Consider the following 25668-nt stretch of genomic DNA (forward strand, 5'->3'; position numbering starts at 1 on the left):
CTTAGCTTTCTGGCCTTGTGGCCCTACCCAAATCCCCTCCGCTGGCTCCTGCTAATCCCCACCAATAGTAGAAGGACAGGGCAGACAGACAGAGTGAGGAGGGGGGGTTGCGGGTGTCGGTGGGAGAGGGCTGGAACAGAAAGACAAACAGGCGGCTCAAATGTGGCTTCCATTTTAATAGGACTTCTTAATATCTCCCAGCGGAGTGAGACCTGAGCGTGAACTTCCCTTTAACACGACCTTTCTGATTCCACCCATTAATGTGCCGAGTGTTACATTTCACATCGCATCTGAAGCAATTTGCATTTCATAAAACAGCCAGCAATTAAGGATATTTTCAGCATATATTACGCCGTGCTTTAGCAAACAGCTTGGGGCGCTCTGTGTGTGTGTGTGTGCGTGCATGTCGTGTGGTTAAAAGTGTTGCAAAGCTTCAGTTAAGGTTTGGACTCAGGTATCAGTACACTGGGATGCCTCCATGCCTCCGTCTGCTCCTTCAGTCACCAGGCTGAACAGGTTCAGAGGGAGAATAAAGATAAATAATTCACACATGTTTGCGTGTCTGTCTTCGCAGGGAGCTGAATGGGAATAACCTCACACGCATCACCAAGAGTGACTTCGCTGGACTCAAGTACATCCGAGTTCTGTAAGTACTCGCCTTCATGTCCATGTGATGACGAGACATTTGAATATGTATCTGTGGTGCATGTCGGTGTCTGAGTTTATCTATCCATGCATACCTGACTCAAATCTAACCTTTCAGCTCACAAGTTGAACCGACTAGCTGCTCGAATTAGCATAAACCCAGTGAAGTGGGGATGCTTCCGTTGAGAGTCCTACTCCAGAGTACATTAAGCTACGGACTGGCTGCAGCTCGTGAAGTAATGGACTTCTCTCTCACCGTATTCTGTCTGTTGTAGTAGCACTTATTGTCCCTTAGACACACGCACACTCACTTGGCCTCTGCTCCCACACATATACATGTAATGTGTACACAAGCGCCAGCCAGTAAATCGGCTCTCAACACATTCAGGTGAAGTCGTTGACTCCCTCTGTGTTGAAATTAAACAGCACTTGTGAATTCAGGTATTAAAGTAGTTGTAAAAGTGTCTATATGTGTACACACGCTTGTGAGTATGGGTGTTAAAAACACAGCCAGAGGGGAAGCTGCGGAGACCTGCGCGTGTTTTAGATGTAACACGAGCTGCACATAATTCCTACAACCCAGCAAATCCTGACTGTTTTAAACGCTCATTTCTACTCGTCCATCTGCGTCGTCCTTTGGCTTCTTCTCTCATGTTCCCGATTTTTCCGATTCGAATCGATTCTCATTTGAATGACCCAATATCGATTAATAAATCCCGAGATCAATCTTTGAAAAATGTGTAAAAACGTGTCTGATCGCTCACGTTTCTGAGCGCTCCTGAACGCAGCATGACTCAGCTCATCACCCCCAAAACATGGCAGTGAGGGAGACATGCCCGGACTTGTTTACTACACCAACTACAGAGACATCAGTGATCGCCTTTTTATCGTCTTTTTATCTTGTTTGCGTCCACGAATACGTAAGTTCATTTTGCACTGATGCTTATGTTACTCTCTGCTCTCGGCTTTGGTCACGAGTGTATTTTCGGTATGTTGTTACAATATACCTTTCCCCTTCTTCTTCTTCTTGTTGTCTTTTATTGCAGTTGGCAAAAATGTTATGGTTCATTACCGCCACCAACTGGTATGGAGTGTGGCTCGGGATTCTAGCGACTGAATTCAAAACAAAATATTTAGGGGAGCAAAAAATATCTCTTAGTCTTGTGCGGTTTTGTTCTTCACGCTCGTGGCGCAAATTGAAGCCCAGTTTTTTTAATTAAAATCATGAGCCAGATGTCAAACTAAAATCTGAAACTAGAAAAAAAGTTTATAATCTTAATTCATAAAATTGTTTTGACTGTTGTGTGTTGGTCTTGCTAAATAAAACGTACGTGATGTAACTTCTTTGGGGTCAATTCTTATTGTAAACATTAAAAATGTTGATAATGCACCAGGTTAGAGCTGAATTGATATTGTAAGTGAAATACCCCTAACAAAAAATCGATATTGGATCGGAAATCGTATCGAATCAGGACCTTGTGAATCGGAATCAAAATCGAATTCTTATCGATCCCCCGCCCGACTCCTCGTCCCCTTTCCTGTTTCTAAGCATGCTTCCTTTTCTGCACCACCTTCTCCCCCCACATGGAGGTTAAATGCCTTCATGTCGGCAGCTTGTCACTAGCGAGTAAGAAGGACACAACTCCTTGGAGGGCCACTGAAGACAAAGATTCCCTCACAGCCACCACCGTGCTACACTTAACACACACATGCAAACACACACACTGCTCGCCAACCGTATACATGATGCATGATTACTATGATGTAGGCATGTCTGTGTGCGCAACCAGGAAATTGTCTGTCTCTGTGTATTGGGGGGCGACCCCAACAGCATTAAGACTAACAGCGGGTTGACCTCTGATCCCGCTGACCCCCGGGCAACCCTCAGAAGGAGCCAAACAGGAACAGAGGTTTATCTTTACAGTCAGCTGCCATCTATCCTGTCGAGCTAAAATCAACACAGCTGATTTACCTCCAGACGTCTGGCAGTGGGTGCTGGGAGGGTCTAAATCAGCATGTGTGTGTGTGAGGAGGAAATGCAGAGGAAACATCACGAGAAAGTAGAAAGAGATCAGAAATATTGTTGGCTTGATGCCCTCAGAGTGTCTCAAAAAAAAAGTTCTCACAATCCAAAAGTACTCATCACGATTTTTTCCAATTCCATCTAAATTCATGAGAAAGAGATCGGAGGTGAATTGCACTTTTCTCTCTATGTTTATGGAGTGCGAGCAGTGATTAGCATTTATATTCGATGGGGAAGGAAGCCCAGACTGCTGAGTTGCAGCGCGGCGCGGCCTCACAGGAGACATGAGAGCTCGCCTTCAACACAGAACAGTTGTATACGTAATGAAGGAAGGCTCTTGTTGCTTCTAAAGCTGCTGGACGCTTTTCTCTCCCTCCTGGCCTTGTGTTATTGTAACACTTCCAAAACCATCCAAGACCCCCTTTTTTCTGAGCGTTAGCTTTGGCAATGGAGGTGAGGGAAGGATGTGTTCCCGCTTGTGTGCGTGTACTGTATGTTTGTGTGCATGCATGTTTGTTTGACTAACAGCCTTGAAGTCCTGCCTGCAACTTTGATACTGTCCAACCGTACACACACACAGCCTTCTTTCCCTTGATTGTGCCAATTGTAAAATTCTTGGAGGCCACCTCAGTTTCCCCTCTCGCACTTTCTGACCCCCTGTCTACCTTTCGTCTGGTCTCCACCCAGCCGCTACACCCAGAGGACCACACCAGAGCCACACTTTGTGAGCCACCTAAGAAACTTTCCTGGCTGCTATTTCTGCTCCTTATGCCAAGATTCCACACCGTGCCCCCAGTCCACACCACTGCCCTGTGTGTGTGAAAGAGAGAGAGAGAGAGACAGAGGTGTTGAATATACTGCACCCAGCTTGAATATACATAGAGCAAGAAGTCTCGCCACCCAAACCCCAAAGCCCCCTGTACTTTGTTAAAGCTTGAGCGACCGTCCGCAGACTCGTAAAACTGTCAAAGCCACACTGTGTCATGTCGTTTCTAAGGCTCTCTTTCTGTCCTCTTTCTGCAGGCAGCTGATGGAGAATCAGATTACTGTGATCGAGCGCGGGGCTTTTGATGACATGAAGGAGCTGGAGAGACTGTGAGTACCACCCAGGGGTTTCTGTACACAAGCTAACATGAAATAACACGTCTTTTCTAAACTTCAAATGAAAATACCGCCCGTTCAACTGATCCGTTCTCAGTGCTTAGTGTAATGAGACTAACAGGAGGAACCGATCGTAAATGGCGCATCAAGTATGAGGCACTTCCCTGTCATTCCATTGTGGTGGGGTTGGTGCTGGGAGAGGGTACAGCGCGGGCTGGGAGTATTTTTTTATTAGCTTAGCCTGACAGGAATGCCCTCAGTGGGATGTGTGGGCTTAAGAGGCCTCCCCCACCGCAGACCCTGGCTCATCTGGACAGCACCAGGACTCCTCGACAGCTTGTAAACCGGCTGGGAAAACACACAGACAAACACAGTCACCCACACCTCAAACCAGCTCATTAGCAAATCAATAGTGCTACCCACATGGAAACCTGCACAGCAGATGACTTTTTGGACACACGCCGTCATGCACACATTGTGGTTAATTTATAAAAGCTTTCCCCTGATCTGAAACCCACATTAACAATTTACATTACCGAACCCGAGGCCATGTACAGATCCAAACATTGGGTAGACGTATCCATGTGCCAGACCAATGTGGAAATTAGGCGGCTCATTTCTCTAATGTTTAAAAGCCACTAACCCACCAGCAGGTACATTTCAGTGTGAACACAGAGGCAGCAGACCATTAATGCCGAATGCACACTAAATCTCCACCTCAGCTGGCCAAGCGCTCCTCTCAGTGTATACAGCGAGTGGCTCAGGTCCCAACATCTGTCTGAATCCGTCTCAAGTAATGGCACCGGCCTGCCTTTCAGATTTGCAGCCTCACTGTGCCACAGCCGCTGCTTTCACTCCCATGAGCCTGTGATGGGCCTTTCAGGGGAGAAGAGAGTTGTGGTTTCCAACAGATTAGCCACAGTCTGTTCCTCGTTGACTTAATTGTTGTATTTGCATAAAGCCTGCGAGTCTTGGACGTTAGTTGTTTGACATGGAGTCTGTTGCCAACCAACCTTCCTGTCGATGCTTCCTTCGGCTTGAGCGGGCTCATCCAATTCTTTTAATTTTATTTAGAAACATCCTGTTTTGATGTTTCACCACAGATAAAATCTGTCCATGTTCAGATAACTAAAGGGTTTAACTCACTTATTTAACTGGGAATGTTGCTGTTCCGTTACTCTGGGAAAGTCGGCAGAGCGCTGAATTCTAGCAGGCGCAGCATTGTAATTTAACTGTGCAGAGATAATTTACGGCGCTGTCTCTGACTAGAAGTTTAATTCCCCTGAACTTTCAGTTGGATATTTATGTGACATTCAGTGCACGCTGAAACACAATAGCCTGTGGCTAAGCCGATTCTACGGCAGCAAGCAGAAATTATTCACAGCCTACACAAGGGCACACATGCACAAACACACAAATACAAAGTCACTGGTTGATCGTATGTTTTCCCTGCCGCAGGCGGCTGAACCGTAATCAACTGCAGCAGCTTCCTGAGTTGCTGTTTCAGAAGAACCCTGCCCTGTCTCGACTGTAAGTACATTCACTTTTTATTTCATTGTGCACACGCACACTTTTTCTTCTCTGTCAATGCACACGCACTCTCTCTTTGTCTTTTCTCTTATATGCAAGCCCCCAAAGCTGCTGAGAGATTTTATGTACCACAACAATATGCCGCAGCGCCTGGTTTCAATATGTCTGATAGAGGTTGGCTCGGTTTGGTTTACACACTAAAGAACAATTAGGTTCACTTTTACTTGACAGAAGGCCATTAACACTGACTTATTAGGTTAAGTGTGCGAAGAGCACCCTGTGATTTCCACTGTATAAGACAAATTGAACTGCATGAGTGGAAATCGAAGTTCTTCACACATAATTTGGACTCCTTGCCAAGCCATCTGCAGTGACTCCGCTTTTCTGTCTGTGAGAGGATCCAGTGGTGACAGGGAGTTGGTGTGACTCTGGGACTTGAAATAAGGGACACTGAACTAGACTTTGAACTCTGTTCAAGGTGAAATGATGTCTGCGTTACTTAATGAGGTCGTTTTATGTCACAGGAGAAGTCTGCAAAGCTCACTGCCAAAGGACTCGTATACCTCCATCGTATGAATGAAATGTGTCATCACGCTTTTCACTGGGTTTCCACTTGTTAAGGCCAATCCCATTCCATCACACACCCACACATCCTGACAGTCATGAGCCGCATGCTGCGAGACAATCCCACAGTAACGCTAAACTTTTATTCCCATCTGCAACACGGCTCAATGTTCCTTTTTTTCATTGAGATAATCAGTGTCCCTGTTGCTAGCTGATCCTTTCAGCTTCCATTATTCCAGTTCAGATTACCTGAAGCATCTGGGAATAATGAAACAGTGGGACATGGAAAAATCATTTCCCTCCCTTCAATACACATAGTGGTGCTACTAACCCATGATCCCGGCCTCAGCGCTCCATCTGTTTATCTTGCGTTTGATGTTCAACACCATCTTGAAACTATCTGTCACTTCCCTGCAACTATCTCCTCGCGTCACCTTTCATTAGGCCAACACCAGCCTGCAGGGCTTCAGGGGCAAAGACTCATCCTTTGGGGGGCAAAGTTTGCCTGCTTGTGGGTTTGCTAACACTGAGCAGTGCTGGGTTGTCTGTCGGGCTGGAGCAGACACAGAGCAGACCGAGGCCTTCCCGACCAGCGGATGGCCTTGAACAAGCGTGATTAGTCCATCTGGAGCGGCATGCTCTGCCAACAGCCAGAGGATTGTGCTAACACAGCTCCCCTGTTTCATCCAATCTAACTTCACGCTCATTATTCTAAACCCGGCGCTGGCTTTTCTACCACATTCTGGAGAATGAGACTTTGTTTAACGTTGCTTAATCGATTCGCTATGTGCCTGTGTATACACTCATTTGTTCTTTATCCTTGGTTGGATAAAAGAGAACCATAATGGGCCTTGAAGCTTTTCAGGTGTGGAAGTGCCGTACATTCTTTAGCAGTTAAAACAAATGTACACTCTAGAGCCATGGGATTGAAAATAATGCAATCTTTACGGTGCCTGTGTTTGATTGACAGTCGCTATTTTATGTCTCGCCCTTGTTAAAAAATTGGGGCTAGCAGCCTGGGATCAGGAGCAGCGGCAGAAGACAAAGGTTTCTCCTAATGCGTTTCTTAACTCCTGAGTGGTGTGTCTGGGCCACACGGCGGGTTCTGGTTCCAGTCTGATGCGGTTAGGTTACAGCCTCGTCTCGCTCCCGCCAGCAGCTTTTAATGGACTTAAAAGGTTCTCATCTCCCAGGGGGAGACTTTGGGCGCTGTTTCATGTGCACATTTGTGTGTGTGTGTCTGAAGATGACAGAAAAAGAGACAGAACGTCCGTGGTTGTATATATATATATTTGTGTGTGTGTCTTTACACTTGCTCTAAGTGCTTACCGGTGCTTGTTAGGGTCCGTCTTTATGATCCTAACAAGAGAGGTTAATGTGCAGGCCCGCTGCCCTCAGGTGGAGCACTAACCCAGATGGTTTCTCTTCTCTTGATTTAATTGCCCCCTTTCTTTACTTTTTACACTCTTCCTCTCCTTCCACTCTTTTTCGGCTCTTTCTGGAGCTGGGGGGTTTTGGGGAGGGAAAAGCTTGTATAACAAAGTGGCTATTTGTCTTCGGCCTCCCGCTGAGAGGACAAACAGAAAGACGAACGCCGGGGATAGAGGAGGGAGCGCTCGCAGACGAGATCGCAGCTCTCATTAAAAAGTTTTGAGGAAAAGCTAGCTGGGTTAATAAAAGACTGTCGGTTAAATGAGCAAAGGACTGTTGATTTGTGGGGAGTTTTAAACACTTGACTCCCTTGCAGTCATTAAGCTAACGGGGTAATGAGTTCTCACTCCAAAGAGAAGATGGAGAATTAATGCAAGATTTTGAGAAGTGGCCTTTTTTCATTCTCTCCGTCCTGCTTAAACCTACTCTCAAAATATTCTTTTAATCTTTGCAATAATTCTGCAGAAGCTTGACATTTAGTCGATAAAAACGTGCAGCATTTGCTGTTGCATGTACAAAACAAAGGCTTGCGACAGAGCATATATAGAGTATATTGTACCGAGCCGTGTTCGAGAGCATACCTCTTTATCTACACCCCCGCTCCTCCGTCTCTCGCCGTGCCTGAGAGATACCAGAGACACTGATGCATGAGGGGCAGAGCAGAGATAATTGGAACTGATTCGAGATGATTAGAGATAGTTAGAGTTAGTTAAAGCCGCCTGTGATGGATGGCACCGATGAGAAGGCATGGGAACGTCGGCGCAGAGGTGAGAGCCGCTTGCGCAGAACACCGGCGAACAATAACAGTGAAAATAGAGTTGCATTCATCACTGTTAACGACCTGTTGCCCCCCCTCCTCCCTCCAGCCCACCACCCCTGACTTCTCCTCATCCCACTTCCACTGCACTTCAGATCTGTAATCTACTCATCCACGTCTGTAATTAGTGCCTTTTTCGCTGTGGGAGAGCAGGAGGAAGGAAGGAGGGGGAAAAAAAGAGAGCTAGGTGAGCGGAGTTGGAGGAGTGCAGCGCAGTTAGCCTCGTAGCTAGCCCCGGGGAGTAGCATCTGGTTTGGGCTCAGGATGGGGGGATTGTGGGAGGAGTAGGTGAAGGGGTATTTTGTGGTTTTTGATTACCTACCGTGTTGCTGGTTGCTGCCACAAACAACTCAGGCACCAACACAGGCTTGTTTGAAGGGGTGTTGCTTGCATTAATGGCTAACGTGCGGAGTGACGTGGTGGGGTGAGGGGACGGTTAGGAGAGGTTTTCCCTTGTGGGTCTCCCCGGGAGGTATGAAGGGGGAGGGAAGGGTGTGGTAGTACCTGCTCTACAGGGGAGCTGAGCAAGCCTTCGGAGAGGGGATGTGTCTCACCCTTCTGCAACATCTCTCATCCTGTGTTAATGCTTGACGACGGGTGTTCTGATACACACAAACTCTAAACACACACGCTGAGTGACACACATGCAAGAGAGAGGAAAAATGTAAATAACACTAATTAGACACAAACACACACAGAATCACACTATAATTACATCTCTGTGTGCTAATGTGTGGATGGCAGCATACGCGAGGGATTACGTTCTTTATATGGCTTTGACTGGAGATAAAAGAGCGGCTTCAGCTATGTGCTGATGCCGAGGCTGCCTGACGCTGTTTGTGTTGGAGGGATGCTGTGTTTTCTGTTTGTTGATCGCTCGATGCTTAGGGAACGGTAGCTCGGAGTGAGAAGAAAGAGTTGTTTGGGGGAAGGAGATCTAGAATAAATAATGTGCACTATCATTAAACCTATAAATCATCTCTCTGTCGAAGGAATCCCACTTGTTTTCTGACTTTGTTTCCATTCAGGATACAGTATTTTCCCCCTCTCATTTGCAGCTCCTCGTAGACTCGCTCAAAGACTTTTTGTGCCACAGAGGAAGGAAATTAACTCTTTCAACTTTTGACTTGTTGTGTATGACTGGCGGAAAGACTGGCGTGAATGATTTTTTTTTCTCCTTGTGTGTGCAATACTGTGCTGTGTGCCTGGCAGGCCGTTAATGGTCCAAGCTGGTCCTGTCGTTTCCTTCTCTTTGTCTCTGCTTATGAATGACCTGCCGAGACGTGCTAGGTCTCTCTCTCTCTCTCTCTCTCTCCCCCTCTCTCCCTCTCTCCCTCAGAGGACCGTTTGGGCCCCCGCTTGGCAGCCGTCCTCATGGCAACCCGTCTTCATCAGGAGGTTTCTGTGCCATGGATGGCAGACATCCTGATTTCTTGACTGTGGTTTGTCTGACACTAAGTAAACACTGACAGCAAAGACTTCAGTGAGGAAAGTTAACTTTGGTGGCATTGGAAGCAAAATACCTGCAGGCACCCGAGAAACTGGCTACTTAAAGGGCCAGTTCACCCAAAAGTAAAACATTTTTATAGCCTCCAGTGGCATCTACTCTTAAGCCCCTTTCCCTCTGGTCAAAAAAAAATACCCGGCTTTTATGCTTAGTGCGAAAGGTTACAATCGGCATTCAGACCCGGGTCAAATGACTCTGCAGTAGACCCAGGTAATAATCGCCTCGGCTCCGGCAATAATGGAAACAGAAAACTTGGGTCAACACGTTAATCTCCGCCCCCTTTGCGGCGCGATGCTATCGCTCCATCAGTAACTTCTGCGACTCCTTGTCATCTCAGCTACAAATTCTGCCCGTCTCTGTCCGAGCAGCGCTCGAACATCGTTCAAAATTTTTGGCATTTATTAGCGGGTCTTCCCGGGTCTGAAAAACCTGCGTCAAAATGCTAATTTCAGAAGAAAGTGGGCTTGTAGGGGCGGGGTTTCTTAAAGGGACAGCGCTGACTGTGTCATTTCAGGCAGAGGCTGGGCCTGCACAGAGCACCAGTGTGAGAAAAAGGCTTAGTTTTTTTAACTGTAAATAATGCTAAGCTACTCCACAGGTATCAGAGAGGGAAACATGAAGCTTTTAACCTTTTATTTAACCAGGAAGTGCTTTCAGATTGACATCTGTTTTCTGAGAAGGACCTGGCCAAGACAGCGCACCAGTTTAAAATAGAATTAAAACACCCAAATCAGAGAACAAAGACAACAAGCACACAAGGAAAAGACTTAATGGAGCTTAAATAACGCAATTACATGTAGCAGGACCGTTGACGTGGCCCTAAATTTTTCCAAGTGGACTAGATGATTTAGATACAGAAAGCTCAGCACTTTATTCGGAGTCATGCAAAGTAGGAAAGTTCATTGAAGCTCAGAGAGTCGTATCAAAACCTGGATGAAAGACCCAAACTATGTTGTGGCAACATACCACTTGGGGAAATTTTTCCTGATTTCGGTAAAGTAATTCGTTGAGTCACGAATTTCCAAATGTAAGGTTAAAGATTTGATTAGAGTTTGAAATACCTGACCTTGCGGCCAACCAAAAAAGTACCAGTCAGGCCTTCACTCGGTGCCCCGGCCCCTCTTCCTGCCCCTGTCCTTGTCAGCTGGTAAAAGTGGCTTTTATGGCTTGTCGCTGTTTTCTTTACGAGTCGGACCGTGTGTGAGAGAGAAATGCAGACCAAACCATGTGAGCAGAGCGGAAGCCAAAAGGGGGTAATTTAAAAACCACTCCGCCATCTGAAATATTCACAACCGCGAGCACAACGGGAGCGAGTGAGAGAAAGAGGAATAAAGAAAGTACAAAAGAAGAAGAAAGATCGAGACGGTCAGAGGTGCAAGAGATGCGGCGAAAGCGGGAGAGAAGCAGCGGTGTTTATATTTACTAACGATTCTGTGTCCTAACTCGTGAATTATTCAACAGATGGATTGAGGCTTGTTAAATATTCACACTAAAGCGCTGGGACATCAGTGTTGTTTTGCGTGTGTGTGTGTGTGTGTCCGGTGTCTGGTACACACTGCTCTACATACTCGCTCTGATGCTCTAAATATTCCTTTAACCAAACATGCACGCACGCACACAAGTTCCCTGCGATGACCATCCCGATTGAACACATGTGCGCGTTCTTGTGTGTGTGTGTGTGTGTGTGTGTGTGTGTGTGTGTGTGTGCACATTGGGGACTGGCCTGGTCATTATGAATTGATACGGCATGAATAAGACATCACAGTGTGGTCTAGATCCGTCATGAGTATACACACACGGGGACTTCACTCGCGGAGCTGCCAATGGAGGCCTCCTCCTCCTCCTCCTCCTCCTCCTCCTCTCTGAGCCGCTGTCGACAGTTTGCCTCTGTGACGGCTGGCTTTGCCTGGTCCAGATTGGAAGTGACACACACAGGAGAAAAGTCTGCCCTCGTGTCCTCAAACACACACACACACAAACACACACACACACACATTCCCTTACTCCTTGGAATCTCAAAGCAGGGGCTCGTGGAATGCTGCAAATCCAGCCAGGAATAACAACCCATATAGCTGAGCTGTCCTGCTTATATGTGAGTGTGTATGAACACATGCATAGTGGCCATGTGTGTGCATAATGTCTCTGTACATTTAAGCAGCATGGCGTATGAATGCAGCCATCAGTAGGAAATATCCAGCTCATTCATCACAGGTTTAATAGGGTGTAATCTCCCTGCAATAGGTGTTTCCCTCGCTCAGTGCATCTGTCCGTCTCGTTACGGTTCGGTTCCAGATCTGGGCTTTCGATCAGCGCTATCTGCTCCGGATCGTCATGTGGCAGTGTCGTGTGTGAGGAGCTTAGCAGGACGACTACAGTGTCTGCGTGTAATCTCTAGTTATGAGCTGTTAGGGTCTGGACTTTGGGCTCTGGAGCGCAGTGTTGGAAGTGACCCAGGCAGACCCAAAAACACAGCCTCTGCTCCCCAGGGCGAGGGAAGGGAGAGGAAGAGGGGGAGTCAGAATACTTCCTGACATCACCCAAAGCAGGAAGAAGCACGAGACTCCCCACACACGCGCACGTGTTGACCGGCAAACCCGCACACGCGTCCAGTAAATGATTGTTCCAGGCTTATCCTGTGGCCTCGGGGCTCTGTCTCTGATTCTGAGATTTCAAAAAGAACAAACAAACAAACTGCAGGCCAAATTATGCCCTCACACACAGACACACAAATACCCCTGCACACATACTTTGCCCACCTCCTGCTGATTTGCTCCTGCAGAAAGCAAAGCTCGGCGGGGCTCAGATTTGAATTCTGTTTAACTTTTCTGTGCGAGCGAAACACACACAGAGAAAGAGAGAGATGATGGGAGAGAGAGACGGGAGGTGAAAAGGTTCAAAAAGCACCTCCTATTTTCTGAACGAGGTGAGATCCCATCGCTTGGGAAAAATGTGGTGTAATGGACGGAAAGATATTTTTGGATTCTTAGTTGTGTGTGTGTGTAATTATAGGCTTTAAGGCACATCCCTTTATCCTCTGGAAGAAGAGTGCTTGGTTGAACTCCTTCCTCTTCCCTGTGGCTATACTTCTGCGTGTGTGTGAACCCCGAGCTCTGTCTCCTCTCTGTCTGTGGTGAGCAGGTCCATTCTCAGGCTTTATACTTAGCACACCTCCAGGCCTTCTGTTCCTGAGACTCCACATGCTGCAGAGCTGCCACATAGCAGCTGAACCTGAAAACTTGGTGACTGAGCGTTTCACTGTGCAAAGATGACGCCTTGTATCGCTTGGGGGTTAATGAGGTGAAGAGCGTGCTGGGTGAAGAGAAGAAGAGAGGCAAACTTGTGAGAACAGGTATGCTGGTTTGAATCTCAGCCAAAACAAAGCTTCTCAGTTTGGTGAGGCAGATTTTGGCTTCCTGCAACTGTTGAGGTGTCCTTAAGCCACATAACCTCCGTCTTACAGCACTGATAGAGCTGCGAATTTGCTGATGTGGACGGTGGAAGCTTCAATATAATATATACCAGATGCATTGCGGCTATGGCAAACATCAACACAACATTTAGATACAGAAGACAACCTTCTTCATTTAAAGATGGAGCGTAATTTGGCACTTTTAACAGACTTTTAATATTTCTGTTTCTACTCTTTGCAAATGTTTTGCATATGATTTTGTGTCTTGAAGATCGAGGTTTCAAAAAGAGTAAAGGGCAATAATGTTACAACACAAACTAAAAGCAAAGCTTTAGCTAGTGCTGCAAGACTCTCGCATCTATAGCTACCTAAGCTCCACCTCATCAACTTATTGGTTCAGTTTTTTAATGTTTCGATATTGTGACTTTAACTTCAGCTTTATTAGACCCACAGACATTGTTTCCTTGCGGTGTCTTTGCAGCGAATGAATCCAAATCTGCCGTAGAAAGGCAACATCAGCGTCCTACGGCATCGATCACATTTCATTAGGGAGTTGTTTTCTTTAAGAGGCCCAATTCACTCCTTTAACACCCCATCTATTGTTACACTGAGTGCTATAAAAAGCAAACTTTAAGCACTCTGCCGAATCTTTCCACATCAATCAGGACAAAATATGTAATGACGTGTGTGTTGAGATTTTCCTCCATTCATTATCTATATCGCTTATCCTGTTCAGGGTCGCGGGGGGGGGGCTGGAGCCTATCCCAGCTGTCATTGGGCGAAGGGCGGGGTACACCCTGGTGTGGTCGCCAATCAATCACAGGGCAGACACATAGAGACAGACAACCTTTCGCACTCACACCCACACCTACGGGCAATTTAGAGTCACCAATTAACCTTACAAGCATGTCTTTGGACTGTGGGAGGAAGCCGGAGACCCCGGAGGAAACCCACGCATGCACGAGGAGAACATGCAAACTTCGCAGAGAAAGGCCCACCGGGGTTTGAACCGGTGACCTTCTAGCTGTGAGGCAACAGCGCTAACCACTGCACCACCGTGGAGCACTCGAGATTTTACATTTTATTTGAATAATTCTTTTAGTGATATAAAATATGTACAAACAAATGGACAACCTCTACATCAGTAGTTCACAGTGCTTTAAATTTGAAGTAAAACATCTATTAAGGTATTAATTTGTTAAAGAGCAGCTCCAGTCATGTTTTAAGACATATAAAATGCTCTGCTTGAAATAATAAATTGTGTCTGATATGTTTTTTCTGCAAAATACGTTTAATAACCTTGTAAAAATCCTCCCAAGGCATCTCCTCCTTCTCCCTCATTAAAAACTCCCGAATCTGCATAGGCCCCGCCCACTATGCACATTTCTGACCGCCGCTCCGTCATGAAAACAAAACACGTCTCTGCCATCATTTAGCGGCAACTTGTTGAAACTTAGGTAGCTTGAAATGTAGTAATTAGTAGTAGTGACGTTAACGTTAGTAGTCAGTAGTGAGTTTGCATTACAATGACGGTGACAGCTGGCTCGCTCATGGCTGAAGTGGTTGCCATAGGTTACACATAATGATATGCATAGCGTCACCCCGTCCATTAACGGGATTGGCTCCTTAGGTTTGTGACGTCTCAAACCTGCCAATCTGAAAACGTGGTGTTCAGCCTGTCCTTGGTACACTGCAGTTTAAAAGCAGACAGGCCCAGCCATGGAGATGACTGCTGATGTTGTCCCTGATATGTCTTGTAGCACATGAGAAACACCACATGGAGATGTTACTGGAAGGGGTCTTTAAGAAAGTATAATCCGTCTATTTCCCCTCTTTTGTTGACTTTGTGGCTCTGCTCCATCGACCAGCAGACCCAGTCAGACGCTGCCTTTCAAACAACTTTTCCTCTGAGTCATGCAAACACTTATCTGACCTTTTAAGCCATATCTGGTTATTCACAGAGAATCACGAGTCACCTTTGCATGTAAACAGTTTGACGACGACGAACAGAAGCAGCAGCTGGAAAGTAAAGTTTAAACACGGTTTAAGATCAACTGTTTTAAAAGTTGAATCCAGCCAGATCCGTCTGTCCTCTGTGCTCTGCTCTCTCTCCACAGCCATCCCGCTTTCTCAGTAAACAAAAGACACTTGTCTGCTAGGTAAGTGGACTGCCCACATTCCAGTAAAAATACATATCGAGCGGCGCAGGGCCGGTGAGCCGAGCAGAGAGGAAAAACTGAATTCCAGTACAAATGCCTATCTGTTTCCAATATTGGCTCCGTCTCTCAATGCTCTCCTGCTGCTATCACAGCATGGAGCAGTGATCTCATTAGCCCCAGAGTGTACGTGTATGCCCAGTGTGGAGATATTTTTTGATGAGAAACAGTATGTTGTTCTGTGCGGGGGGTGTCTTTTCTTAGTAGCTTTGTACGCTACAACAGGAAGTCGCTGGGGGATGGAATCGATTCGCCTTCCCCGCTGTTTCAACGAAAAGCATCCGCACACACCTGCCCCACCCCGACGAAACATCCAGGAATTAGTTTTATATCAGAGATGCAGCCAGATCTGTGTGTGTGATACCTGTTGTGCGTTGTAACCAGAGCAGGGCCTGCAGTCACACCAATCTCAGAGGGACAGAGGGTATTGATTGAGAAGGAGGGAGTGAAAGAGAGATCGACGGCACAGTGCGAAAGCAGAAATAAAGTCAGAAGCGGAGAGGAATATAAAACACTTTTTATGTGTTATTTATACAGCTCGGAAAGTTGTTTTTTTATCCCTCATAAACTTTAAATTGTTGTTTTTGGGCAGCTTAAAATCCCCTTTCGCCCGAATCCAGTGTAGTGCAGCAATTCAGCCGAGTAAATAGACGGAGAATGAGAGCAGTGGAAAGAGTGTAAAATGAGTTAGAGGGCAATAGAAGGACCTGAATGTGACAGACAGTGCCTGCAAAGCAATAAATAGTGTGGGGATGGAGTAAGTGGGGTTGGCAGATAAAGCGTAGGAAAAGAAAAGGAGGTAGAAAGAAGAAAGATTGGCCTCATCTGTAGACTTTGAAAGGATTCTCATCTCTTCTCATCTATGTGGCCGTGCTGGGAGACAGAGAGGGAGAGAGAGAGAGGCAGCCGGGGGCACCTGCAGCGGAGCTTTAGCCAAAAGCCCCATTATCACTTCAAAGCTGGACTCCGCTGGAGCAGGCCTGAGTGACACTGGGGCCCTACGGAGGATGAAACACGGCACGGAGATAGGAGAAGAAAGCCTCCACCTTCTGTCAGCTCTCCTCCATCTTCCCCCCTGTGCCCCTTTTACTGTACCTCACTTCCTCTCTGTCATCTACCTTGTCCTACCTTCCTTATCGCTTCCCTTTCCTCCACTTCGATTACTTCCAGCCCGAGTCTTATCTGCACCGCTAACACCTGGCTGCCTGGATGGCACGCCTTATATGAGATCTCTTTCTCTATTCCTCCTCCCTCCTGGTTGGATTTCTCCATCCTCACTGGCTTATAAAAGGCCCGGGGACTGGAGGCCCTGATGAGCCCCAGGCTGTGGTAATGAGCTCGCAGGCCCTTTCATGTGGAGATCAAGCTGATGGCTGGAGGGGGTGTTGTTGGTGCTGGTGTTAGTGGAGTGGATATTACCAGCATTGGATTGTGAGAGCTTGTAGAATATAGGAGTAGTAGGTCACCCCGAGCCCAGCCCGGACCTGGAGATGCAGACGGTTCCCATGAAGTCAAGAGTGTCCCAGCCAGACGCAGAGACACACAATACTGTCAGAGAACGGGGCAAATCATTATAGCCTTTGTAAGTTATAGCATTCCTCTGTCCAATACATTATCCCCGAGACCTTTCCTGATATTTACAGGCCACAGAAGGTCAGATACTTTAAGCAGGACAACGGCAAAGGCCAGAAATCAATGGCAGACACACAAACTCATACATTTTCTATGACCACTCTCTCTCCCAGTGTGTCAACACTTCATAAAATAGCCATCTGAATAAGTCGAGGGACAGAAGAACGAGCGACGGAGGGATATTTGAGCAACGTCTGATGCTCTTGGATTTGACTTCGCCCTAAAGTAGCGCCGCCACTCCTTAAATCCTCCTCGCCCACCCCGGTTAAATCCTCCAAAAGCAATCTATGCATGTGTGTGTTAATCCGTAACGCATAGCCACACACCATTATTGCTCCCTCCCCCTGACACCTTAATTAGGCCCACAGACAGAGATTACTTCTGACTTGTAGATTAGGCCACTTTCCTGCCACATCGCAGCACAGCTCCTTTGTGCTACTCATGATGTATTTGGTATGTTATAGAAAGAGTGAGAAATGCTCATCACAATTCCACAAATCACAAATTTGTTTGTCTCACTCATATTTATACAGTCTATGGTCTCACCATCAGTTCCAAACCCAAAGTTAGTCGATTTATAAAAATACAAAATAGAGAGAAGCAGAGGCGGCAAAAGATCACACATTCTTTACTCAAGTAAAAGTCCAGATACTTGTGTAAAAAAGACAAAGTTTAAGTACTGATGCAACATTTTTTTGCCTTTTACGTACATAGGACAGCTGAAGAGATGCAGGAAATGTGGGGAGTAGAGAGTGGGGGAAGACATGCACCAATATACCTGCTCTACCGGATTGAGTCGGATTGGGCGTGTCCTGCACCTTTAAATCTGCATCAACGTCTTTGATTATGGTGACTAGTTCAACGTCATCCATCTTGCTTAAAATTCTACCTTTCGGCTTACGGACATTATAATCACTAGAGGCCTCTTCTTCCAAATATGATTTCCCTGCCTTGTCTGTTTTCCAGCAGGTTTTGTCTTTCCTGTGTGATACACTTTGATGGATACACCAAGGAATTGTCCTCTCTATGTGTCATTGTCCTGTGCATACAGGGTGAAATCTGGGCCAGGCAACCAGCAATAATTAAGAAAGAAAATAATCACCTCAAGAGTAGAAGGTAAGGAGATTTGAGGTATAATGTTGGGGGCGCTGGTTTAGCTAAGTGGGTAGAGCAGGCGCCCCATGTACAGAGGCTACAGTTCTCGACACAGCGGCTGCAGGTTGACCTCCGACCTCGGCCTTTTGCTGCATGTCATCCCCCGCTCTCTTCTCCCAAATATGTCCTGTCTCCCTTCAGCTCTCCTATCAATTTAAACAAATGTAGGGAGTTAAATTCAAAAGTAGTCAAAAAATAAGTTTATACAGGAGCAAGGTACTTTGTTATTTCCCCATTTCTAAAGAAGGGTAGCTAATTCTCTTTAGAGCTCGATAGAAAGGTACAGTGAGTTCAGTGTGTGCAGTTTACACTGGGAGCAGAGGGGATTTGTCCAGGTTCCACTTCATAAAGCTGTTGTAAAAGAGAGGAGGCCATTCATGGCTAACAAAGAGTTTTCACATGAACAAGCTAACAGACTGGAAGCCGACAGCACTCCACACTTCCTCTACACTCATTTCAACCATTTTATTTTGTCTTGCTTTCCTCCTCTCCTCCCTTCTCAGCACTTTCTCATACCTTTATTTGTAAAACATCTTAGATTTTGGTTTGTCTCAATTCGAGGAACTGATGAGACTTTTTACAGGAGTCGTTACTGATAGAAACTTTGGCAAGAGACTCATCAAAGATGGATTTGTGATAAACGCCTCAGTGAAATCATTACAGCTTGAGACAGCTATAAGGTCTGGGTTTGACTTCTCCCTCGTTCCTTTGTCTTTATATAGTATCGCTCTTAATAGTTTCTATGGAGACTGAATTTGCAAAGCGTTGTTGTGCTGCGTTCGGCCCCCTCGGCAATCTCACCCTCATTCACCTTTCCTACCTGAGTGTCTGGATATAGAAAGCTGAAAGACGGTGATGCATCCGTGTTAACACCCTCGCTCCTACAAGAGCGGAGAGACGTGGAGAGCTGATAAAAGTTTCTCTCACAGTTCGAGTAAAGTCGAAGCTCCGGGGCGCCCGTGTCAACAATCGAATTAGTTTCCTCGGAAGATTGTTGGGAATGTGGAAGTTGTCTCAATGCTGTAGGTCCTGAGAAGAGACTGTGTAAAAAGATGGACGACATGACAGCTCCCCAAAAGTGATGCCAAACCCCCTCTATCGCCCCCTGCTGACTGGCTGCAGTATAGGTCATAAAGCCCGCCTCCTCCATGGTAACAGATGGGACATGAGTCAGACTATAAAATCAAAACACACGCCAAATAAATGTTTCATTCATGCCATTACAGATAGTTAATATCATGCTAATGTATGTCTTTAACAAGTTTAGTTTTAATTACTTATTTGATGCTATAAAAGTGGGTGTAACGCCATGATTGACAGCTCTGTCCACAAATCCGGCTCCTGCAGGAGGAACAGCGATGCTTCAGCCATTTAACTTTCTAAAACTGATAATATCTTCCCCAGACCAACACGTTTTGCAGATGTGAGGGATTTGCTGGCAAATTAAATATGTGTTTTGGTTAGAGGAAGGGGTGGGACATCAATACCTCGGCTCCATCAGCCGATCCCTACTGTGCAGACTCTGGCTCCAAATGTGCAAGATAGCAGCGCAATGAACAAGAGGTGGAGACGCGTCGTCCATCTATATACAGTCATTAGTCCTGAGTTATTCAACGTAGCAAAATAAAGATATTTCCGATGATTGACAGACGTCTTTGTCGTCAAGAGCCAGACGGCAGATTACATAATATCTTATTTTTCCCTCTTTTTGCTTTTCTGGCTTCCCTCCCGGCCTTCCCTCACGGTTTGTGAAAAGAGAGAGAAGGTTGGGGAAGAAAAAAAGGTAGAAGTCAGATTGTTTTTGTGTTTTTTTGGTTGGGATTGAGCTGAGGGGAGCAGAGTTGAACGGAGACGTCCAGCGGGGTTAGAGAAGCACAGCCTTGTTTCCCAGGCAGGCACCTTCTTTGTGACATGGTTAAAGATGTGTCCTAACACCATTCCCATCACCCCTCTCCCCCCCCCCCCCCCCTCCTCTCCCCACCTCGGCTCCCATCCCTCCATCCCTCCCTCCGTCTCCAGAGAATAGCCTGCCCTTTGCTCAAGCCATTCCGTCTCCTTGGAGCTCATTGTTCCCTAGTTGCTACGCGATAGCTGGGGCCTCATTTGGGCACCTTGGTTACGGGGGGGGCCTGGGTATTTGGTACGGGGTCAGGGCTGACAGAGGTGACGTGAAGGTGTGTGTGTGTACGTACAAGGTTGTGCGCACACATTGTTAGCCTTCAAAGTGTGTGTGTGTGTGTGTGGGTGCATGAATGTGTGTGTGTGTGTTTGGTTAAGGGTCAGGCGTGACAGCGCTGGCACAATAGGGTGGGGTGTGACCGACCCCTCCTTCACCATTTATTAGCCTATTCAGTCACCCACTCCCCTGCTCCGAGCCAGGCTGGGCCAGGAGGCAGCCGGGCTGTCAGTCAACAGGGAGGGGGAGGGGCAGAGAGGGGGCCCCAGAAAACATAATTAATGTGTAACACAAGGGCGTCCGTATCGCTCCAAAGAGGAAATTAAAGAAACAAGCAGCCGCTGTAACGGCAATTACGCAGCGCTGAAAAGACAAGAGTCTCTGAGTCGTCAGTGCTGTTCCAGGCACTCACACCTGCTCTCTCTTTCATCTCTCACCCTCTCTCTCTCTCTCGCTCTCCCTCGTTCTTTCTCTCCATCCTCACTTTGCATTTCTCTCATTCTGTAAAACACACACCGGGGGAGAGCCTCTTTGTCAACCGCCCTCCTGAATTCCAATCCTCAATCGTCAAGCTGGCCGTGGCTGGCTGGCTGGCGGGCTGGCTGGCCGGCCTCGGAGAGTCCTGGAGTGGCTTTCAGGAACCTCCACCAAACACACACACACACACACATACAGGCACACACGCATACCTATGCTATTGTTGCCAGAGCTGAAGCACTCATTAAGAGAATGAGTGGTGAAATGAGCAAAACGGAGAGGAACATTTTTAGAAAATGAAATTAGACCCTCTCTCTCTCTCTCTCTCTCTGTCTCTCTGCCCTCTACAGTATAGTCCATATACTGACCCAGTATTAAACAGTAGAGGCCTGTTCTCTGATATCATTTGGTTCTATAGTGCATCATGAGTCCTCAGAACAAAACCAGAATTGACTATTTTAGTGAAATAAAGGTCCGAACATTTTTAGGACTTTCCCTTTCACGTCATGTAGCACACAGTGAGATCGTCCATGTAAGACTCATCCTCAACTACTGGAAGTTCTCCTTTTATACCCCTTTTCCACCAAAATTAGCGTGGGTTTTTCAGACCCGGAAAGACCCGCTTATAGATGCCGATTGTCTCTTTTCCCATTGCCAGTGGAGTATACTCCTGTCGGTGTCTTTTCTGCTGAGTCACCGTCTGACGTCCCGACAAATTTGGAACGTTGTTCGAGCGCTGCTCGGACCGAGACGTGCAGAATTTGTAGCTGAGATGACAAGGAGTTGCAGAAGTTACCGACGGAGCATAACATCGCACCGGAAAGGGGTGGAAGATTAGACCCGGGTTTTGTGTTCCCATCATTGCTGATCGGAGCCGAGGAGATAATTTCCCGGGTCTACTGCAGAGTCATTTGACCCGGGTCTGAATGCTGTGAAAAGCCGGGTGTTTTTGACCAGAGGGAAAGGGGCTCAATATGCCCACTTGCTTGCTGTGCACCTGGACATTAAACGGACATCTTACTTCGGGGCTGGCAGGTTAAAGTCTGTTTCAAGTCTGGATCAACCCATTCCGCATTTGCCTTCTGACATGCAGCCCCCCCAGATAATACCCGGACATTTCCACATCAGCGCATCTGTAAAAGGGGCTACATTTGATTTGCTGTCAGGTCCACGTCAGTGTTTGTGAGTCCCCGTTGTTGTTTGTGCCCTTTATCCAACTTTTTAACCACACAAGACTGGCAAACCATTCTGACCTCCATCTGTCTGCTCAGCTCCCCTTCCTGCTCTTCCTTCAGTCTGCTGACATTACAAGACAGTGTCTGTTTTGTCTGGCCAAGAATGTGAGTAGCAAAGAAGTAGCACCCAGAATGGATTTTGCAATGCGCTGCAGAAAAGCTCTGTGGTTTTGAAAAAGTATTCCCTCGGGAATCAGTCTTTCTTTCTGCATCGTCTGCATGTGTGTGTTCCAAAACCAACCTGGAGCTGGAATCGTTGCAGATCACCGGCTACATCACTGGCGTGTGTTGTCATCACTCGTAATGAGTCGGAAGGAATGTGTTGTCCTCACCTGAGCTGTAACTGATAGCAGATACAAAGATGATCCAACATGCCCACACAGAAGAAGGAGAGGAAAGCCTGGCACAGTGGAGGGCATACCTTTGCTGAGATGCAGGGTGTGTCAGGCCTCGCAGGGTTAACCGTGCCGACAAAACCGCAGTGGTAATGCTGCAGAAAATGACTCAAAGAACTGGCACATAAACTTTGGCTCAGTGTGGCATCGGGAGAGTTTCCGGAAGAGTCATTAAGGAATCATTGAGTGAGGAAGCGGAGAGATTCATATTCATGGAATTCATCAAAACAAGTTATTGAAAGCGGCCAGTGCATTCATTTAGTGGGTCGACTGAATTCATGCATTGGGCTGCATTGATGTGGTGTTGACCCCGGACCACAGCGTGCACCGCTGTCACTGCGGCTTTGTTGGTGGAGCAGTAACCTCTCTTTGTACGCATGTTTGGGCCAGTAACCTTGCTTTGTGTCGCTGTGTGTATCAGGGTGTAGTGTGACTCCCCTTCTCCATAAATCACTGTCAGATTCCAGTGGTACCAAACAAAGCCCTTGCCTGAAGCCGGGATAATGGGGTTGTTGGTGTGTGCGTCCGTACATCCATGTGTGTCAGCGCTGTAGCCCTTCGTTAACCAATCAGAACCCAAACTGAGTTTATGAAAATTCATTGAGTGTGAGATGAGCTTTTTTTTTTCCTCCCTTCAGATGAATATTGCACGAAACGCGGCATTGGGTGACAAAACACTCCATCGATTTCAGGGAAGGAAGGAGGGAGGGTTTGAGGGAGGGGGGGGCGGAAAGAAAAGGAAAGATGAGGGAATGAGGTTGATCGCTGGCGCGTGATGGAATAAACTGCAGAATTTCTGTCACTGCGATCGTGCGCGTGTGTGACTGTGTGTGCGCCACACAGGGGGCTAATAAATAAATGATGTTTGAAATGAGAGCAGCTCTCCGTAGACCATCTCCACTTCATGAGAAGCGCTTATTTACAACTCTGCCAACACACATGTATACACACACGCTCTCGCACACACGCTTGCATCCATGTCTACGAGAGCCGAGTATATACTGTTGCTCTCCTTTCCAGGAACATGTCTTACTTATGAACATCTTAGTGTGTGTTCCCACTCTCAGGCCTTCATCACATTACGCTCTGCATTCCAGCCGTGTTGATGGTGAAGGGATGGGAAGCATTACCATGCAGGCCAAAGCAAACACGCACACACATTCATATAAACACCTAGCTTGTGAGAGAGGCTGGAGAGCATTAGCGAGCTCAGCAGAGCAAACACGGTGATAAAGGCAGGATTTGGGTAGATCCTAATGGGAGGAAGCGGTGGGGCAGGGAGAGGATTTATCCCCAGTATCCCCGCAGGTCCGGGCACGACAGAAGCCCCCGAGTTTTGTAACCAAACAGTGTGTGGCGCTGACTCACGGTTCCTGTATTTGCTCTGCGGGCTGTCCTAACATATCATTAGTTCTCTCCGGAAAGTAAACCTTCCCTTCAGGAGAGTCTGGCTGCCCTACCATCGAGACAAAACCTGACCTTTTACTTTCTCCCCACGGTAAATGAAGCCGTTCTCGACGGGCTGTGAGTGAAAATGAGAGGTGGCGGTTGTGGGTGGCGCTGGGATGCTCATGAGAAAGAGAGGGGGGGATTCATGGGTGTCAAGAAGAGGGCAGTTGTTGCGCAGAGGGATTCCCACAGTTTCATTGTTTTTGGAAGATTTTCAAACACCCCATTTCCAGGCAACTGAAGCAAAGGTCAGAACGGAGGAAGGAAGAGAAGAACAACAGGGTAGAGGAGACGGGGAGAGAGGGAGAGAGAGAGACGGGCGGATGGTGCGGGAAACAGCTTTGGAATTCTGCAGTGGTTTTAATTACAGACAGAGGAATAGTCTTTTTAAATATTTAGAGTACAGATGATCTCTTGGCCGTGTGTGTTTGTGTGCATCAGGCTTTGTGTGCGTGCGCTGCACACATGTGTGCCTGCGCTGTCATGTGAGAAGTTGTTTGTGTGTGCACATCTTGTGTTTATGCAGTCCTGTGAGTTTTTCAGAGCATGTTTATGTGGATGTGTGTGGGGTCATGACATGTGAACGTCCACATGGATGCAGCAGTTAACACATATTTCTCATTAACTTTGATGTATGTGATTTTGATGCTTTCAGATCAGTTTAATGACTGCATGCTTGGTGAGTTGAGGTAAAAGTTTGTTTTATAAAACATTTCAAAACTTAAGCAGATTTTTTTTTTTTAATGCATCGTCTTACAGGCAAAACCAGGCTCTTAAAGGTACGGTACTTTTAAACCTGGGCCCTATTTTTACAAATTTGGGTGTAGGAACAAAAACTTTCGGAATCGGTCCAGTAGCGCTGTAGCCGCGATACGGATGCTATGGCTGCAACATTACTCTGGGACAACTGCGCCCGATCAAAAGTCTGTCCACTAAAAGTGTTGTTTTTGCCAGACAGGCTCAGATTGTTACTCGCGGTGTCCGAGAACATTATGGAAATTATCCCCACGAAGATCGTCCTTTTGTTTATAGAGTAAGATCCTGTTTGTGTGACCAGAAACAGAAGTCTCGCTCAGGGAGAAGTCTCGCTCTGAAATCCCGCGGCTGGTGAGGTGTTACCAGAACGGGAGTTTTAGTTGGAGAGAGGATTTGTTTACGTAGAGGAATATATTTCAAAAGCCATGGCTGAATATTTATCTGATTTCGACGATGAAGATGAGGAACTTGAATTCGATAGTGTACGGACGAAGTGCTCATAGAAATTGAAGAGAGAGCGAGAGGGGCAACAGGCAGAGGAGGATAAAACAAATACTCTACTCTTTCTGTACACCAACACAGCAATCTCTACCAAAATCTCTCTCCAACTCGAACTCACGTTTCCACCGTCCTGTTCCGGTAACACCTCAAGATTTCCACGAGATTTCAGAGCGAGGCTTCTCCTTGAGCGAGACTTCTGTTTCTGGTCACACAAACAGGATCTTACTCTTTAAACAAAACTCTGATCTTCGTAGGGATCATTTCTGTAATGTTGTGGGACACCTGGAGTAACAATCTGAGCATGTCTGGCAAAAACAAGCACTTTTAGTGGACGTACTTTGATCAGGCGCAATTGCCCCAGAGGATTATGTTGCAGCCATTGCGCCGCGGAGGACATCTACTGGAGCGAAGTTTTAGTTCCTATGAGTCATCTCGGCACCCAAATATGTAAAAAAAAAATAGGCCCAGGTTTGAAAATATCAAACTTCTCCTTTAATAGATCCCAGAAAAATCCAGGCTGACTGAAATGTGTCAAAATGTGTCAAGTATCAAAACTTTGCATCAAATGCTCGGCTCAGTTTGAGTCTTTGATAAGTTTCATTCTTTGATCAAAACCATAACTTTTAGCTTTTAGTCATAACTTTAGACT

The 25668-nt window shown here is 46.7% G+C and overlaps 1 protein-coding gene across 4 annotated transcripts in view; it reads left to right on the forward strand.

Annotated features, from left to right (window-relative positions):
* slit1a (slit homolog 1a (Drosophila)) overlaps positions 1–25668 on the forward strand; it is a 110217-nt gene that overhangs the window by 12695 nt on the left and 71854 nt on the right. For all 4 annotated transcript variants that reach the window (XM_069658164.1, XM_069658166.1, XM_069658165.1 and 1 more), the window contains 3 exons: positions 575–646; positions 3692–3763; positions 5228–5299. In XM_069658164.1, coding sequence (XP_069514265.1) covers positions 575–646; positions 3692–3763; positions 5228–5299 — 216 coding nt within the window. The remainder of the gene's footprint in view (positions 1–574; positions 647–3691; positions 3764–5227; positions 5300–25668) is intronic.

This window comes from Semicossyphus pulcher, unplaced genomic scaffold (genome assembly GCF_022749685.1).
Source record: "Semicossyphus pulcher isolate SPU_LCO1_2020_fin unplaced genomic scaffold, fSemPul1.0.p SCAF_12, whole genome shotgun sequence".
NCBI classification, from domain to species: Eukaryota; Metazoa; Chordata; class Actinopteri; order Labriformes; family Labridae; genus Semicossyphus; species Semicossyphus pulcher.